Genomic DNA, 17,284 nt, shown 5'->3' with positions numbered 1-17,284 from the left:
TGCCAATAAATAAATAAATAAATAAATAAATAAATAAATAAATAGTACAGGGAAGAGAGAATCCCCTACCCGGGTTTGTCTGGGATTCACCACCCCCATCCACAGCCCCAAGTCTCCCACACTTTTTACTGGCCTGAGAGGGCATCAGGAGCAGAATTTGCTACAGTCAGGAAAAAAAAAAAAAACTAAAATGTACTACTTCTCCCAAGACATGTATTCTAAACAGGTAACCCAGGTTGCGACAAAATATACCACATGTACTTGAGCCTTTATTTAAGAATGCCTCCATTTATATGTGCATCTTTCAGCCATACTTTGCATAACACAGCGAAGTAAAAATATCCTTCAACATTCTCTTACAATAATAGCTGATTTTGTTCTCCTTGGAAAATCAAAGCTCTTAAATGGAATGTTTAGGCCATTTTTAATACAGACATTACCAGCAGCTGATGCAAGGTGGGCACTATGGAAGCTGAAAGGAAACATGGAGTATGGCTTCACCTCACAAGAGCCTTTCCTCAGCAAACTGCAGCGAAACAACAACCAACACAAGACTGTCAGGAGCCAGTCCAAAGAGAGGTGTCGACAGGACTGTAAGAAAGTGGCAAAGGCGCTCTCATGCCAGGCTGCCCCATGACCCCTCTGCATGCCCGTCTGGCAAGGGCCTTCGTGGCCGCCACCAGCCACGTACACTTTAAGGGCGGCAGCCCAGCAGGAAACAGCAGGCAGTGACAATGAGGCTCCTGGCTGAGGCACTCACTCACAGCACACACACACTCTTCTAACCACAAAGGGCACAGGACACGACCCCATTTCATTCCGTGTCCTGCCTAAAACCACGATGACAGGCTGAAGAAGACTGTGGCCTGAATGGTCTGGCACTCAGACAGAGGAAAATGCTACTGGCAGAGTTCTGGTGCAAAACGAGTTCATCTTACATGGTCACACGGTCCCTGCCGACAAAATCGAGAAGACAAACCACAATCTATCCTGCCTGTTGCGGCCTCCGGCCTGAGTCCAGGACAGTCTCCTAAGGGTCAGTCAGTGATAACCACTGTCTTTCAAAAAGCATTCACTTTTCCCCTCTATATCTTTTATAGTCTTCAGAAGTTTATGTCATTTCAAGTCAAGGCAAGGTACATTTGGTATAGTGGCTCAACAGTCTAACATACAGTAATCTGTAAGGAGACGAGAGTCTCTGGTGTATGGTCAGTCAAACAAGGATGCCCTGAATACCTTTAAAGGGAATCTCCACCTAGGAACATGCCCGCTCCCCATCCCCAGAGCCTCACGGAGCCTCCAGGATTGCCTTACAAACGGTGCTCACCAAGTAGAAACCTAGGGAGTAGCTAGCTGTGAGGCTGCTGACAAGAGCAAAGGGGGAGTACAAAATTTAAGAGCTGTCTGCAGGGTAAACAGAATTTACTGTGGGCTTTGGAAAGTGCCTCCCTCCATGAGAGCAAAGAAAGCTGCTTTTATTACAGCAGATAAAGGGCCAGGGGGAAAGGGAGCCAGATGTGCTCTCCCCATCCCACTGTGAGGTAGACTGGAAGTTTCCATTTGCAAATTCGATTCAAAAAGAACAGGTGGCAGACGGCTTTGATCACTTTGTAATACAGAATAAAGTAGTAAGAATCCATACACAGATACCCACAGCATCTGCTCTGGAATTCAATAGCGTGATCAGACACACTGCTCAGGTCCCCAGACTTCCTGTGTGAACAGATAGAGCCGTGCAGACTTTAGTAACCTACTTCTCAGAGGACAGAAATGCATGGCTTGCACACAAATCCAAACCGAGCACCAGGCAACAAATCCGCCATCTCCTGCACCAGGATCCAAGTGAAACCTACTTGCTTTTGGCACAGCACCAGAGAAAAAGTTCCCAAATCCATCAAAGAGAACGTTATTCCCTGACAGCTGCCTCTAGTGACCAAATCCAATTTTTTCATGAATTGAGATAACCTAAAGCTTCTCATATCCAAGTTCAACCTTAAATGGCTCCAGCTAAGGAAATTTCTACCCGTTTAAACTTGTTTCCCAAGGAAACTGAGCCATTATAAACAGTGTGTAGATGTCATGCTACGCAGCAGTTCAATCTATTAGAAAGGCCCTTGTTTGCAGATCATAACAAATACAGTCCTGGGCCCACTGCTAGCCAGCCCCATGAATAAAAGTAAATTACGCTGTCTGTCTGAGTCTCACTGTCTTGAAGAGCTACACAGCAGTAATGCTTGGCTTGCCTGGGTGATTAATTATGTATCTAAAAGCTCAGAGGTATAAATTCATGAATAAATGAAGATTTAGCCATACACTTATTTTGTGAGCTCTCCTTCAAACACAAACCCATGAAACCTTCCACAAAAAAAGGAGAAAAAAAAAGTAAAGCCATCGCAATGGCCCTAAGTATTATGCTAGTTCTTTGTTCTGTACTTCTGCTAGGGGAGGCTCAAATACCCTCCGTATAAAAATGTGCCATGGCCCATGATCCAGAAGTAGATTAATCACAATCCTTTAAACAAAGCAGAAATGAGCACCTGGGGATTCCAGCTCCTCAACGTGTGTGACACTTTCTCCCATATCCACTTACCAGTCAACCTCTCAAAGAACCTTAAAGGATCAGAGACATAAATAAAGAATATTTTCCATTTCCTAAGCAAATACACTCATATCTAGAGAAGTTAAAAGTGTAGGTCTAAGAAGTAAGATTTTTTTTCTTAGCTCTACTCATGAATATGAATTATAGTGCCTGTGTCATAGAGAATAAATGTTCACTGAGCGTCCCATAAACAAGAACTTGTGGCACTGCCTGACGGTGGATGGAGCTTGTCCATCTACTTCCTCTTCAGTACGACAAGCTCTGCTAGTTAGCAGTAGACAGTTCTGCATCACAGCTCTGGAGTTTATGTCACCTGCCCCAACAGTTAAAGGAGAGGAAAGAGATGATAAAGTGTTATTCTATTAATTAATGGAAAATGCTCTTTCCTGATATTGAAGCAAGGCACTCACAGCTGAGTGTACCCCCATTCAACTCCCATTCACAAAACTCAAGACAAAACCAAACCACTGACGTGCAAGGCAATTCTCAAACAGGAAAAGACGCCAGTCCTCGCTTGGCTGTACTGTACCTCTAGCATAGGTCTGGTGCTCTAGGTTAGTCAGACTGGCTGTGCTCCTAGTTCTAAGGTAGACAAGGGGGAGGCCTGGTAGACAGGAGAGACAAAGTTAGAGGTTGAGAAGTACAGTGAACGAAAAGACTCACCTCCGATGGTATGCACAGGTAGAGAACACTACAAAATAGCAAGCATTGGGCAGTTACAGGATCATCTTTTCCGTAATTACTGAGTCAAGAAAGTATTTGCCAGAGAGCGCACATTTTATGCTGGCTCTTACTGTGGAGGCCGTGTCCAAGCAGCGTGCTCCTCCTTTTCTAATACTGTTAAACAGCCTTAAACAAAATAGCAAGCCTTTTGAGGTTTTTGTTTTTACTGGAGATTGAACAGGGCTTTTGCACTGAGCTACATCCTCAGTTAGTTCTTCGTACTTTTGAGACAGGGTCTCACCAAGTCATTAATTTTCCCAGGCTAGGCTCCAATTTATAATTCTCCTGCCTCAGCCTCTAGAGTGCTGGGATTATGAGCACTTTTGAATTGTTTACAACTTTTATGTTGTTAACTAGCACAGGAAAGTTACAGAAACCAATCAGTGCAAATCTTAGTGGGAGCTGCTCCTTTCCAACTAGAAAACACCAGAGCAGCAGATTGCTGGTCCCTGGGTGGCCTTTCTCTCCAATGTTCAGTGGAAGAGACCATCCCAACTCCAAACTGAAACAAGCTCTGCTAAGGAACTACCTCACAGTATTGTTTAAATTTTAAATTAAACAAGGAGATTTTCAAAACATTTATATTTGGTATTTCACAAAATAGCATTGGAATACAAAACCAGTAAGTTCAGGGACGTAGCACGCCATCAGATTTACCTGCAAAATCTCTGTCCTTACTTGACAAAGCACTCAACTGGTTCAAAATGACGTTCGGATTTTCTTTTTCCCACTAAAGAAACAAGAAACCAGCAGTTTCCTTAGGGTGAACCTCATGCTGAGAGCTGTTCAAGGGGCTTAGTTTAAAGCACAGCTTCTCAGAAAATGTACGTGACTGAACATCCTCAAGTAAGACCTGAAAGTTTTATGACAAAATACTGTTTTCCTGAGGCACAAAGTGGGCGGGGTCGAGGAGGAGCCCGAGTGGAGGCCGGCACTGTCTGCAGAGCCCCGGCTCCTAAGCAACCGTCTTGAGAGTCAGAAGCAGCAGCCTGGGAACCCAGTGGGCAAGCACAGCTGACGTCTCTTTGTCTCCCCTAGAAGCACCAGGCAGGCAGAAAGTCCGCCTATGCGCCCCGAAGGGGACAAACAAGCACAGATACCTCATACACCAAGAACACCCACCCTCCCGTGACATGTTTGCAGACCAGATGGAATTCTCAAGTATTCACAAGCCATGTGAAGTCCGGCCAAGATTTCGCAAAGAAAAGGCTTTGAAAAGAGTCGCGGAGCTGAATTTGGATGACAATGGCTTGTGGAACAACTGAGACCATGCAGTTGTCCATCACAACCTCCCAGCTCTGAAGGCAACAGAGCCCCATGGCGAGGATTAGACAAGGGAAGAAAACATGGGCAACAGAGAACACACTGGCCCCTCCCTCCTCAAGGGCTGAGCATTCAATTCTTTTTACTTTAATGAACAATACAAGGTCCCCATTTAAAACGTTTTCCACATGGGATCCTGCCCTCCCTCTTTTTAAGAACACATCAAACCCTTTATCCTCTAGCTTTAGATGGTGGAAAAGACGTTTTTAAAAATCTCATCAAGTAGAAAACCAATGTTTTGCTGAGTACGACACAAACCAGCAACCCCTGGTCCCAACACACTCTCAGGTACACCAGGACACCAACAGTGGTCCCAGAATCTAGGGATCAGGCACTGGGCTCCATCTCCCACGTGTAGGCAGGGGTAGAGTCCACCCTAAAAGCTCAGGCACTGGTGCCAGAAAACTGCCTGTTGCAAAGATTAAAACAGGTCAATAAAAGAGAAAATGGCCTGTAATTTTTCCATGAAGAATGACAGCTCTACACCAGGAAAGCACTGCTCTGTTAGCCAACAATGATGCAGACAGACATCAGCAGAAATCTCACTTTGCCCAAAGCATGGAGGGTCCACTGATGAGCCAATCCAGTCTTCTGAGTGAGCTGAATCTGGTTCCTTGTCTTCTCTACAGTAATCTGCCATCCACGATTCCTTGGTACTTACATACTGGTCTAGAAAAAAATACCCCAAGGGTGTTAAGAAAAGTAGGAAAGATTGAGGGTTCGGGTCAATTAGTTTGGATCCAGCTGAGTGGTCCCTGTACTCCAGGTTTGGCTAGACACTGAGGTCAGTGCCCTGCAGAACCTCAGCTCCCCAGCTGACATAAGGGGCACAAAATAAACATCACCACAAACTTACGCTAGGGTGTGAAAGGCACTACAACAAAGACAAAAGCCTGGGGCACCAAAGGGGTGATTAAGCTTTGGCAGTAATGTGGGCATGCACACCAAGGTCCAAAAAGGTGTTCAGAGAGGTGGAGGCCACTGCTCTAAATTGAGGAGGAAACAGTTTAGAGCATGCTGCTCCACCTTCTGGCCTGCCTGGCTGGCACTGAGTGAAGAAGAACTGTCTTGGGCCACATGTAAAATATACAGAATAACTAATGTAGATGTGCACCTTATTTTGTGAAGCTAACGCCTCAATGTCCAGTTCCGCTCTCACCCACTCAGGCGATGCACAAGACACCACACAACTAAGTCGTGAAAAATACTGCTACAAATCACACAATAATGTTCAAGGTTTATGATCTTGTGGGAGCTAGTGTCCAGGACCACATGCAGCCCCCAGGCAGTGGTCTGGACACAGCTGGCTCGGCAGGTGCCAATGGGGCCCTGACTGGGCATGGAGTAATAGTCCAGACAGAGGGAACAACGTGTGCAAAAGCTGTAGGCCAGGAAAGAACTGCATATTCTCTGGGACTCTGGCACAGTTGATGGGTACAGGGACACTGCATAGCAATCTAGAAAATACACTCAAAAATCCTGCAGCCATTCCTTATGAATAGTTTTATTTTTTGCAGAAGATAACTGTAATGGAAATAGCAGGTTAACAAAATAATTACGAGGCTCTATACCTGAATGAAGATCTTTTATGCATAGTAATTACATTTTTTGAAACAAGAATTATTAGTTTAGAGTTTTCAATTCCAATACCTGGGTATTGAAATAAGATTTATATAAACACTAAGCGGCCCTAGCAATGTTTCTGGGTTTGCAAACACTGTTAGGAATAAGGAATTAAAAGTTTAAAAAGTAAACAAAAAACACTGACAAAAGGGTGTTTTGGAAGATTTTTTTAATCTTCTTTAAATTTATTTATTTATTATAGGGTCTTGCTATGCAGCTCAGACTTGTAGTGATTCTCCTGTCTGAGCCTCCCCAGTGCTGGGACTTACAGGCATGAGCCACCTAGCCGGTTTTGGGGTTGATATAGCACATGTATGGTACCAGAGATCAACCCTGGGTCCTTGTTCTTGCCAGGCAGGTGCTTAGACCACCAAACTATCTCCCCAGCCCTTGGAAGATAATTTTAAACAGGAAAAATGCTCATCAAGAATACCAACAAGAGGGCCAGCCAAATAGCTCAGCAGATTAAAGCACCTGCAAGGAGGCACTGGGGTCAGGGGTTCAATTCCCGGGCCTGCCATGCTGGCCCCACCCCCGGGCGCACTGAGATGGCAATTGAGACTGGGTGTGGCAGTGCGCACCTGTAATCTCGGCTCTTGGGAGGCTGTAAACAGACAGATCACTAAGAGTCCGATCTAGTGGTGAGACCCTGAACACCCTGTAGACCCTTCCCTAAAATAAAAAATAAAATAAAAAATACTAACAAGAGTCTCTCCGAGGTAAACTTTTGTTTATTGGAACTTTTGAATGACTAAAAAAACTGCCTAACCTTCCAGATTAGCAGATTATGTCAAGTTAATAGAAGAGTCAAATTAACATAATGCAAAAGGAGCCTATGGATAATTTATGTTACACGGGTGATATTAATATCTAAGTGACTTAACAGATGAAATTTGATTTTTTTTTTTAGAACAATAGTTTTAAATTTGCAGATCAAAAAATTTACAGTCTTGGAGCCAGGATTTAGTTCAGTGGTACACTACCTGGCTGGCAAATACAAGATTCTGAGGCTCAATTCCTGGTTTAAAAAAAAATAATAATAAATATACTGTCTCATTTCACTATATACTCTTGTTGGTGTGGGGTTGGGGGGTCTTTTTGGTTTCCTTCTGTTTTGTTTTGTTTTTTGAGACAGGCTCTCACTATTAGTTCAGGCTGGCCTCGAACTAAAAGCAACCCTCCTGCCCCAGCCTCCCAAGTGCTGTCACTATACACCCTTCACCTCACTCTAGTGGGTAAAGTTATAGATATTCTGACAGCATCAATCAATATATAGGCTGAAGAGAGTTCACAGTTTGCAATAGTGTATACTACTGCTCAAAGATAACTATAGTAGTGCCAAACTTAGATCATGTACAATAAATCAGTGAATTTGAGTTTTCATGGAAAATGTACAAACTACTTCATAATATGAATTTGCAACTCTATTGTCACATGATACAAACAAATAATATGAGAATGATTCTCAAAGACCACATCAAATCTGGAAGTATATGTCAGAGTGATTAACTTTTGGGACCATGTGCCAACCAACCTATAAGCAAATTCACTGTCAAGAGTTAGGTAAGCATTATACTTGATGGGAAATAACACAGGTAAATTACTTTGCTACAAAATCAAGGTCAAAGTCATACCTGCAAAAGGTACTCTGTGTAAAGCCTGAAAAAAAAAGTCTAAATTTGCTTCCAGGGCTTTTAATAAGCCCCAGTGACCGGCACTGAGAGAAGAGCACTCACCACAGCCATTTATGTTTCAGAGGAGCACCAACATGAGATGCCAACTCTGAGGCAGTGGGTTGAGATGAATCCCAGCCACAGTGGGGTTTACTAGGAAAGCAGCCAGGCCAGATAAGCAATCCAGGCTTGGTACCAAACTTTCCCTCATCCAGGAATAATGGCATCCGGACCAGGAGCTTGTGCACAGCTAGGGACCAGTCCACCGCAGGAAGCTCCCCACTCACCAATGAGCACAGAAGTGATGTTGATATCCAGGCGGGGTTTGGCCTTGGCCTCCAGTTTCAGTCGAGGAGGATGGAGCCGACTTGCAGCCTGTTGTTGCCAGGATACAGAGCATGGCCATGGCTCGATAAATGGCTCCCAGCCTAAAAGAACACAGGAAACAAGACATCTGTTCAGCAGATAGCAAGAGTTTACAGGGGAACACAGTTCACAAAGGCCCAGCAAAGACAGGCTACAGCTTAAGAGCGCCAATCTAACTTCACAACAAATGCACCACTTTGGCTCAGGTCACCCTATAATGTCTGTGCCACTTCAGGGGTATGAGTGGAAGGGCATCAATGTCCTCCACCATGGACTTCTGGGGACAGCAGGGCAGGGTCATACATGCCCTGATCCACTGAAGAGCAGGCAAGACCTGTTCTTATATCACTTAACATAGAAAAAGGAGTCTTAAACTCAGTCTGGAAAAGAAACATGTGAACTGTTAACAATCAGATTTGACTCTCCTGATTACATACGCAATCAGTAAATACATAGGTCTATGTGGAGGCTCACTAATTCCAAATTCTAAAATACTGATTTAAAACACATCATATGCACAAAAGGCACTTAACCACACATGGACAGTTTAAAGAAAATTCTGCTACACTCATACCTACCATTCAACTTAAGAAACACTAAATTACAAGTTCCTCTGAAAACTCCAGGAGCCATCGGTCCACATCCTCCCACCAACCCTCCCCTGCCCAACTGCAGGCATTTGAGTTGTAAGTGAATTATTTCCTTGTTCTTCATTATAATTTTACACACACACCTAAGTTTCTTAAGAACATGCTAGTTTGTCTGTCCTGTACATGATCTTCACATAATGGAAGCTAGCTTTCACCCAACAAGCTTCTACACTCATCACTGCACACTGATGAAGGCAGCTGGGATACATTTGTTTTCACCACAGACTGATAACCCATTATTAATGCACACATAGTTTATTAAGCATGCTTATACTCAACTATGTGAGCTCATGTCTAGTTACTCCCCTAAGTGGCTGTACTGATTTATAACTCTAGTAGCAGAAACTACGGCTCATATCTGCATAACTACAGAGCAGTGCCACACTTAATTTTTACCAATCAACTGGGTAAGAAAAATGGTGTACTAGCATGGAATGGGGGTGTCTACCTATACTTCCTGTTACTTAGGAGGCTAAGGCAGAAGGATCACAAATTCAAGGTCAACGTGGGCAATTTAGTAAAATCTTATCTCAAAACAAAATAGTCTGGCATGGTGGCACATGTCTATAATCCCAGCATGGCACTCTGGAAGAGTGAAGCAAAAAGAGCAAAAGTTCAAGCACAGCCCAGACATTAGCACCACAGTAAGACCCTACCTAAAAAGTAAAATAGAAAAATTAAGAAGAGCTAAGAATGTAGTTAAGTGCAAAGGTCCTGCATTCAATCTCCAATATTTTTTTTTAAATCTTAATTAAAAACAAGTAAAATAAAGAGCTGGGGAATGTAACTCAGTGGTAGGCTGCTCAGGGGCAGGGCCTCTGACTTAAAGAGTATTTTTCAAAACTGGTAGACTCAAAAGATTTTGAAGGGGAGGGGTTGGGGATGAAAAGATGTGAGATATGTATCTGTACCAATTCCCCCTGGTGAAAGTAATCATTAATTATGTACTGCAAACATACAGTAATTAAAAAATTTAAACTTTTAACTACTTTTTACATATGCTCAATCAGTCATAGTGCAAGTCCAGCCCACTCACACAGCCTCCTTACACCGTTCGGTACTTAGTGAGCTGAGCATGTTCACACAATGTAAAAGTAAGTTAACTGGGAGAATAAATGATTCACAGAAAAATAAACACCATATGCCCTGTAAGAGTTTCTTTCAAGACCCGAGTCACTGTGCTCAAGTTAAACACTGTGAACAATGAGAAGATGACAGCGTTGCCTTTACGTACTTCTAGAACAAAGGGAAAATGTTAGCTACCAGAAAGGCAAATGTGAACAATCGGTAGCAGCACAACGAACGGAGGCTTGGTTTTCCACTGAAACCAAAGCGAGGAATGGCTGCATGGGTTTCTGCCCGCACTGCACAGCACCGCGCTGCTCTCTCCACACCTGCCAGGACTGATGGGAACGCAGCTCTCTAACCTCTCCCAAACACATACAGGTGTACAGATAAGCTGGAGTCATTCTCTGGCTTCCCAACTCCCACTCACAGGCATTCCTGCCAGAACACCACCCACCATCAGCACAAGCCACGCCAAGAGGACAGCCTGTCTGACTTCAGCTCTCAAAACTCTATGTTAAATAAACCTTTTTTCTTTACAAAGTAGTCTGCCTCAAATGTTTTATTACAGGAGTGAAAAGTGTGCTATCACAAGGCCCTTACTTTGAGCTTTCCAAAAAGCAGAGAAAAACCTGAAAAGGTTACAGTATCATCACCCAGGTTTCCTGTCACCAGAAACCCAGCCTGCTCAGATCAACTGCATTTTGCCTCAGGGTGTCACTAGGGAAGAATATACATTTTTCCTGATTCAACAGGCTTTCAACAGAACACAGAGACCCAATGCAAAGTAGAAACATAAAGTTTCAAATGCTGCTGGGCATAGTGGCGCACATCTATAATCCCAGCACTCAGGAAGTTGAGGCAGGAGGATTGCCATGAGTTTGAAGCCAGCCTGGGCCACATAGTGAATTCAAGGCCAGGCTGAACTACATAGCAAGACCCTGTCTCAAAAATAACTAAACAAAACAAAAGTTTAAAATGACTATGGACATAAATTTCCCATGAAACTTAGTTACTATCAAATAGCTGAGGACCAAGCGAATGACCCATTACTACTGAACAGTATCAAGTTCAAGAATGAGCTAACCGTCAGGATCAAAAAGAATTAACTATGAAAGCTTATTTTTCAATAACTCAGTTGTAACATACAAGATACAGTTTTGGAAAAGCGGAAGGTCTGGATCTTCTGTCTTTTGCAGCCACTTGCTTTTAATCTTCCCATCCCACCACCTCTGCTCTTTCCCTCATGTGAAATGCACACAGAAATTGGCCCAGGCAAACATCTGAGCGCAACTTTTAAAACCCACTGTACCCTGTGCTTGACACTAACCTGACAGTGCACGGTTATAATAATCTCCAGACAGGGTGAAGTGGGCGTAGCCTTCAGGACTGGTTCTCACATGCTGAAGAAAATTCAGACCTGCAATGAAAGCAAATCTTACTGCAGCAGCAGGGAGGAGCAACTGCAAGCGGGCTACACAGACAAATCACAGCAGAGATGTGGCCGCAGCCAACACCCATGATCTCACAGGACAGCACACAAAATCATGACACTGCCTATTATGTAGTTCCCACCAGTTTTATTTTTAAAAAGACCACATTAAAGTAATATTTATCTTGATCGCTAAGCTTTCTGGCAACGCCCCCATCCAATGGTGCGCCCAGTGCAAGGCCCTCAACTGCCTCCCGTGAGACCCAGCACAGGCACATGGTACCAAGGCCTTCGGGAACATAAAAAGATATTTCTACCTGTATACGTGAAAAGAGGGCAGAATGATAAGTACAAACATGTCCTGATGTTAGCTCAAAAATTTAAGGCTATCATAGAAAAATAAGAAATCTTCCACATATTCTCCAGAGAAAAGATACTGGCTTTTAATGAAGTGGCCCTAGCAAGGCCTGACTGCACAAGAAAAAGGGCAGGCAGCATCTGTGACATGTGGAATGCTGAATTAAAGCCCCAGAACCAAATTGGCTCCAAGGAGAAGAGACCACCAAGAGGGAAACAATGGGAAATGCAAAGCAAACGCAGCAGCAAGCTTTAACTGCTTTCCCCGCAGCCTGCACTACCTGCTTCACGGAATCCCTGAAGGACACAGCGCCCTGCTCTGGTCCGCACTGGGCCAATAAAACTCACATACGAGCACGTGTCACCTCTCTGTGCCCTCCGGAGGAGATGCCACGGTCAGCTTTCTTACAGGATTCTAGTCTGTTTTTCAAGCAAGAACCAAGCCAGAAGCAACATTTTCTCAGTTGAACTTTCTGTTGAGGGAATAGAAGCCTGTGCTGAGGGCTGACCCCAGGGAACCTCCAGCTCTTCTTATTTTATTTTGAGACAGGGCCTTGCTGTGTTGTCTAGGCTGGCCCCAAACCTGACCCTCCTGGCTTGGCCTGCCAGGCAGCTGGGCTTGCAGGCATGTATCACACTTGGCTCTTCAGTTTGTCTTCTAAATACCTCTAGTAATGGTGTTCCTCCAATATTCAGACACATAAAAGAATAAGCAAAATGGCGAGATCAGGAATTATTTAGCTAGAGTTGTCAGTGTAATGGAAATTTTATCAAAGACAATTTCTATTAATCCTAAACTTGAAGGCCACATATGGCAAATACAAATTTCTGTAAAATATACAAATGAAAAACTTATGTAAAACCATCATCACTCATATTACTAAACAGAAGAGAGCAAAAATAAGTTTTTTAAAAGGTCTAAATAATGCAGAAAATAAATAAATAATGCAGAAATCATAGAAACCAGCCAAGATGAGCCCGAAGGTCAGCTCAGCACTCACGGGAGAAGGTGAGCTCAGCGAGAGGCACGTCGCAGTCCATGCAGTCATCGATGAAGCAGATGCACACGCTCTCTGCTTTGATCTCCACTCCCGAGATCCTCGGCCCTGGCACAGCCCCTGGGCTCTCTCGGCTGCCCGCGGCCAGGGAAAGAGACTTCAGCGGTTCTGCATTCTTGAACAACCAACTTGCTGCTTTTTTCAATTGGCCTTCAAAGAAATTAAAAGTGAACAATTTCACCAGTTTCTGAAGCTACTCTGCCTGCTGAAAGAGGCAAGAGCCAAAGTTTCTGAGGGACCCACTGGACAGCCCAAGAAAACCTCAATCGGCAAGTATTTGTAGATTGGGGGGCAGGGGAAGGGGCTGGGGGGCCTGTTAGCACAGTAAGAGAAATTCTGCTTCTGAGCAAAGAGAGAGAGGCCCTCTTTGCTGCACACCTTCCACACAAGTCTACCAGACCTTTCAAGATCTGATGCCCAGTGTCGCCAGGAGGCCATCCTCCTCCTCTGGTATCTGTTGAAAAAAGAGACCGAGGTTCTAGATGCCACTTGGTACTTAAGGACTGACGCATCTTTGCTATGTAGTGTGATATACACTGCTTACTACTCTGTGAAGTGTCCTCAAATGTTTTCTCCTGGAGGATAGATGGCAATAAAAGAATTGCATGTGTGTAACACAGAACTGTTAAACAACAGCTGCTTAACACAACCAGACTGCTAACACACCCTTAACTTCCGGCCAGGAAGAGAACACAAGAACAACCGTGCAGCCCACTTTGCCCATCTCCAGCAACCAGGGCACAGGACAGAGAGAGCACTGCAGGCCTGGCCCCTGGAGTACTGTGGGTCCTTGGGTGAGTCACTTGATCCCCCTGTCCCCTGAAGCACTTAGAGAACTGCTACAATGAGGAAATAAGTTCCCCAAGCAGAGCCTGGCATGAATACAGCAAGTCCCCAACTTACAACCAAGTTTCGTGCTGGATGAATTGTTCCCAGGTCAGATCTGTTCGTTAGCCAACAACTGTGAGTCTTATACAGCACACCTGTGCAGGCTCGCAAATCCAGTGTTCACAAGCTGGGGACCTAATACACTGGCTCTTTCACAAGCACTTGTTATTACTTAGTAGCTGGCTTATCTGTCAAGTCTGTGGCAGTACTGTGGTGTTCCTGGTCAAGAAACTCTTATTTATCTTTGCTACTGATGGAACTAAGCAAGTAGTTTTAATTAATAAACTAAAAGGCTTTTAGAACGTTAAAAAAAAGGGATGCCTCAGGAAGCTGAGGCAAAAAGACTGCTATGAGTTTAAGGGTAACCTGGGATATATAGTGAGTTCAAGGCCAGCCTGCACTACATAGTGAGACCCTATCTAAAAAAACGAAAGGGCCAGCAAGATAGCTTAGTGGACTAGGTGCTTGCTTAGGTAAGTGCAGAGGCCAGAGTTCAATCCCCGGCACTGCATGCTGCACCGGCCCTGCTCCCCAGGCATGCTGAGCTGGCGATGGAATCCAGGCATGGTAGCATATGCCTGTAATCCCAGCACTAAGGAGGCTAAAAACAAGAGAATCACTATAAGTCTGAGTGGCACAGTGAGACCCTGCACAAGAAAAAGAGAAATTTTTAAAATGTGTTTGAATTGCTAAAGATAGCAGGAAAAATAAATACTAAGGAGTATAAAGTTAATTAAAAACTAAAAAGCAATAGTATCTAGTTAAAAAGGAAAATAAGGAACACAAGATAATTACTGTATTGTCATTTTTTTCACAATGAAATTTTTGCAAAGCATTGTTACAAGACAAGCAATTCAGATCTGATTGGTCAGAGTGAAGCTTGTATGATCTTACTAGAAAAGGATGATCAATTCATATGAAGAACTTGAAAAATATGCCTCCACACCTATAATACTGTGTCTCTTAACCAAGGAAACGTTTAAGGACAAAGGCTGAAAAATAAAGCACAAGTGAATGGCTAAATACATTATATCTGTAGAACCAATGTAAAGAAAAAAGAGATTTGCAAATAATTTTAAGTCCATGGGAAGATGGTGCCTATGTAATATTATGTACATCATAATAAAATTACAGCTCTATGCAATGTTACTGAAAAGGTTTTATTCTTTTCTGCTGGCATTTTTCCAAAGAACTGAAAACAGCATACCACAGCGATACATGAACACCCAGGGTTATGGCAGCACAATTTGTCACAGCTAAATCTTGGGGGGAAAAAACCCCAAATACCTATCAATCAAGGAATGGATAAAAAAGATGTGGTACTTTATACAATGCAGTATTATTCAGCTATAAAGAAAGATAAATTAAAGGCTTTTATAGGTAAACGGAGGCAAATAGAGACCTTACTCATAAATGAAATATATCAGTCCTGCATGTGTAAACATCAGATTGTCTCCCTAGTGTAAGAAACTCACAGAGTAAATAAGCTCCAAAAGGTATAACAGATATTGTGAAAGGGAAAGAAACTGCTCGAAAAAGAAGCAACAACTGAGATGGGGAAAAAGAGGAAAAATAAGGGGGATATATATACACATACACAAGATAGCTAAGATAATTCTACCACTATAGAATGGTAGGAATTACTATTAGTTCGCTGAAAGGAACACTTAGTGCTTAGCTGCTGCGTCAATCTTGCAGGCCTCTATCTGGCAATCTGAGCAACTAGTTTGAAGATAACAATATGCAACATAACAATCACTGTTATTTTCCTATCATCTTGTTTTGAAATTCTGCACTGTTTTGTTTTTTTTTTTCTCTTTAAAGTAGGCGGGTTTTGTTCATTTCACAATTGAACATAGAGGCATTCTACCACTGAGCTACTTCCCCAGTACTTTTTATTTTGACCTATTTGGTCCACTAGGTTGCCCAGGCTGGGTCTCAAACTCCTGCCTCTGCCTCCTGAATAGCTGGGAGTACAAGCGTGCTCCAATGTACCCAGCAATAAAATTTTTATTTTTGCAATAGAACAGTGCCTACTTGTCAAGGAAGAGGGCTCCCAAACCTCCAGAAAATGCCAAAAACCATCTACAGTACCAAAGCCCACAACTTAAAGTCATCTCCATCTTAACTCAGAATTTACTGTCTCACAACTTTCACAGCTTGAGGTACAAAAGGAAAACTAGCACCATTTTTATTCCTAAGGAACAGAAGAGCCACTTAGTTTAGATCTCAGCAAAATCCCAGCACATTTCTTTTTCTTTCCTAATCAATGCAAGTATTTTCATCTTTTCACTTACAGCGAGTACCTTAGAGCTTCTCTTTAGCATATCTGAATTGTCCCCATCACTGCTCTACTGCTTTGAGTCATTACTAAGTTAAATAACGGTTTCTGACGCACCAACACTGCAGTACTGCCACGAGATGATCCGTGTCTGCTGACCAGGCAGCACACACTGAGTAGATATGTGGGACGACGAGAAGATTCCTATCCCGGAAGGACAGAGTGAGCGTCTTCATGCTGCCTGGATGGGCCTGCTATTTGAAAGTTTATGTATGTAGTATTCATTTCTGGGATTTTACATTCAATGCTTTCAGGTCTAGGTTGGACACAGGAAACCAAAACCACAGAAAGTGAACCCATAGGTAAGAGGGGGATACTGCATAATCTATAACTATACAAAATATTATGTGCATAGATGTACCATATCAGTATGCATGAATGGACACACACTGTATGCAGAGTAAAAGAAAGCAAGTGTGTAGATGCACCGGAAAGAAACAGCGTGGCCTGCATTACTCTTTCTTATGCGAAATCGAATCGCAGGGGTTGGTACTGTGATGCAGCAGAAAGCAGTTTTGGAGTTGGGTGGACCTGGCTTTAAGTCCATCTTAGGCCCTCGCTAACTGCAGAACCACAGACAATTTGATTTAATCTACCTTCCATTTCCTCAGCTCAAATGGGGATAATAACTGCTACTTCCAAAGGCAATGAAACTCCAAAAGAAATGCTAAAGAGTTCAACGAATGCTCATGTTTATGAGAGCCGCCAAACTAGCACCACCAGCATCCAGAACTGGGTAACACTCACAGAGCTGCCCAGCAAGCCAGGCCCTCTATCCTCAATTCACAGATAAGGAAGTACTGGGACAGGACAGCTAAGCCACTCGCTTCCCAGAGCTGCTAATAAGTAGCTAACAAGGGGCAAAGGCAGAATCCGACCCAGGCAGTCAACTGCAGAGTCCACATTTCATCCAATGAAAGCTATTCAGTCCCCAGAAGACATATGAAGGATCTCCTGTCAACTTGTGGGAGCGGAAGAGGAAACAGAAAGGAAGTATATTGTCAAGAAGAATAACAGACCACAGAACTTGATTCAAAGTACCTTGACACACTAGAAGAGCTTTGCGACAGTCATCCATGCTGAACCCCAACTCCTGCAGTCTGGCCAGCTGTAATTCTAGAAAATAAACAGGTAAATTAATCTATCTTCCAATTTAAGAGAAAAGAAATTAAGAAAAATAGTGATT

At 43.3% G+C, this 17,284-nt stretch overlaps 1 protein-coding gene across 7 annotated transcripts in view; it reads right to left on the bottom strand.

The window, feature by feature from the left end:
• Vps13d (vacuolar protein sorting 13 homolog D) overlaps positions 1-17,284 on the bottom strand; it is a 262,979-nt gene that overhangs the window by 155,692 nt on the left and 90,003 nt on the right. For 5 of the 7 annotated variants that reach the window (XM_004639663.2, XM_004639662.2, XM_023699490.1 and 2 more), the window contains 6 exons: positions 17,140-17,214; positions 12,813-13,019; positions 11,353-11,442; positions 8,229-8,369; positions 5,192-5,314; positions 3,129-3,203 (listed from right to left, as the gene is read on the bottom strand). In XM_004639663.2, coding sequence (XP_004639720.1) covers positions 3,129-3,203; positions 5,192-5,314; positions 8,229-8,369; positions 11,353-11,442; positions 12,813-13,019; positions 17,140-17,214 — 711 coding nt within the window. The remainder of the gene's footprint in view (positions 1-3,128; positions 3,204-5,191; positions 5,315-8,228; positions 8,370-11,352; positions 11,443-12,812; positions 13,020-17,139; positions 17,215-17,284) is intronic. The other 2 variants (XM_004639664.2, XM_023699489.1) reach the window with 1 other exon arrangement.

The sequence above is a fragment of the Octodon degus genome, unplaced genomic scaffold, assembly GCF_000260255.1.
Source record: "Octodon degus isolate 3935 unplaced genomic scaffold, OctDeg1.0 scaffold00113, whole genome shotgun sequence".
In the NCBI taxonomy this organism is placed as follows: Eukaryota; Metazoa; Chordata; class Mammalia; order Rodentia; family Octodontidae; genus Octodon; species Octodon degus.
The sequence above is the reverse complement of the archived record's forward strand: the minus strand, read 5'-3'. Positions and strand labels throughout refer to the sequence as shown.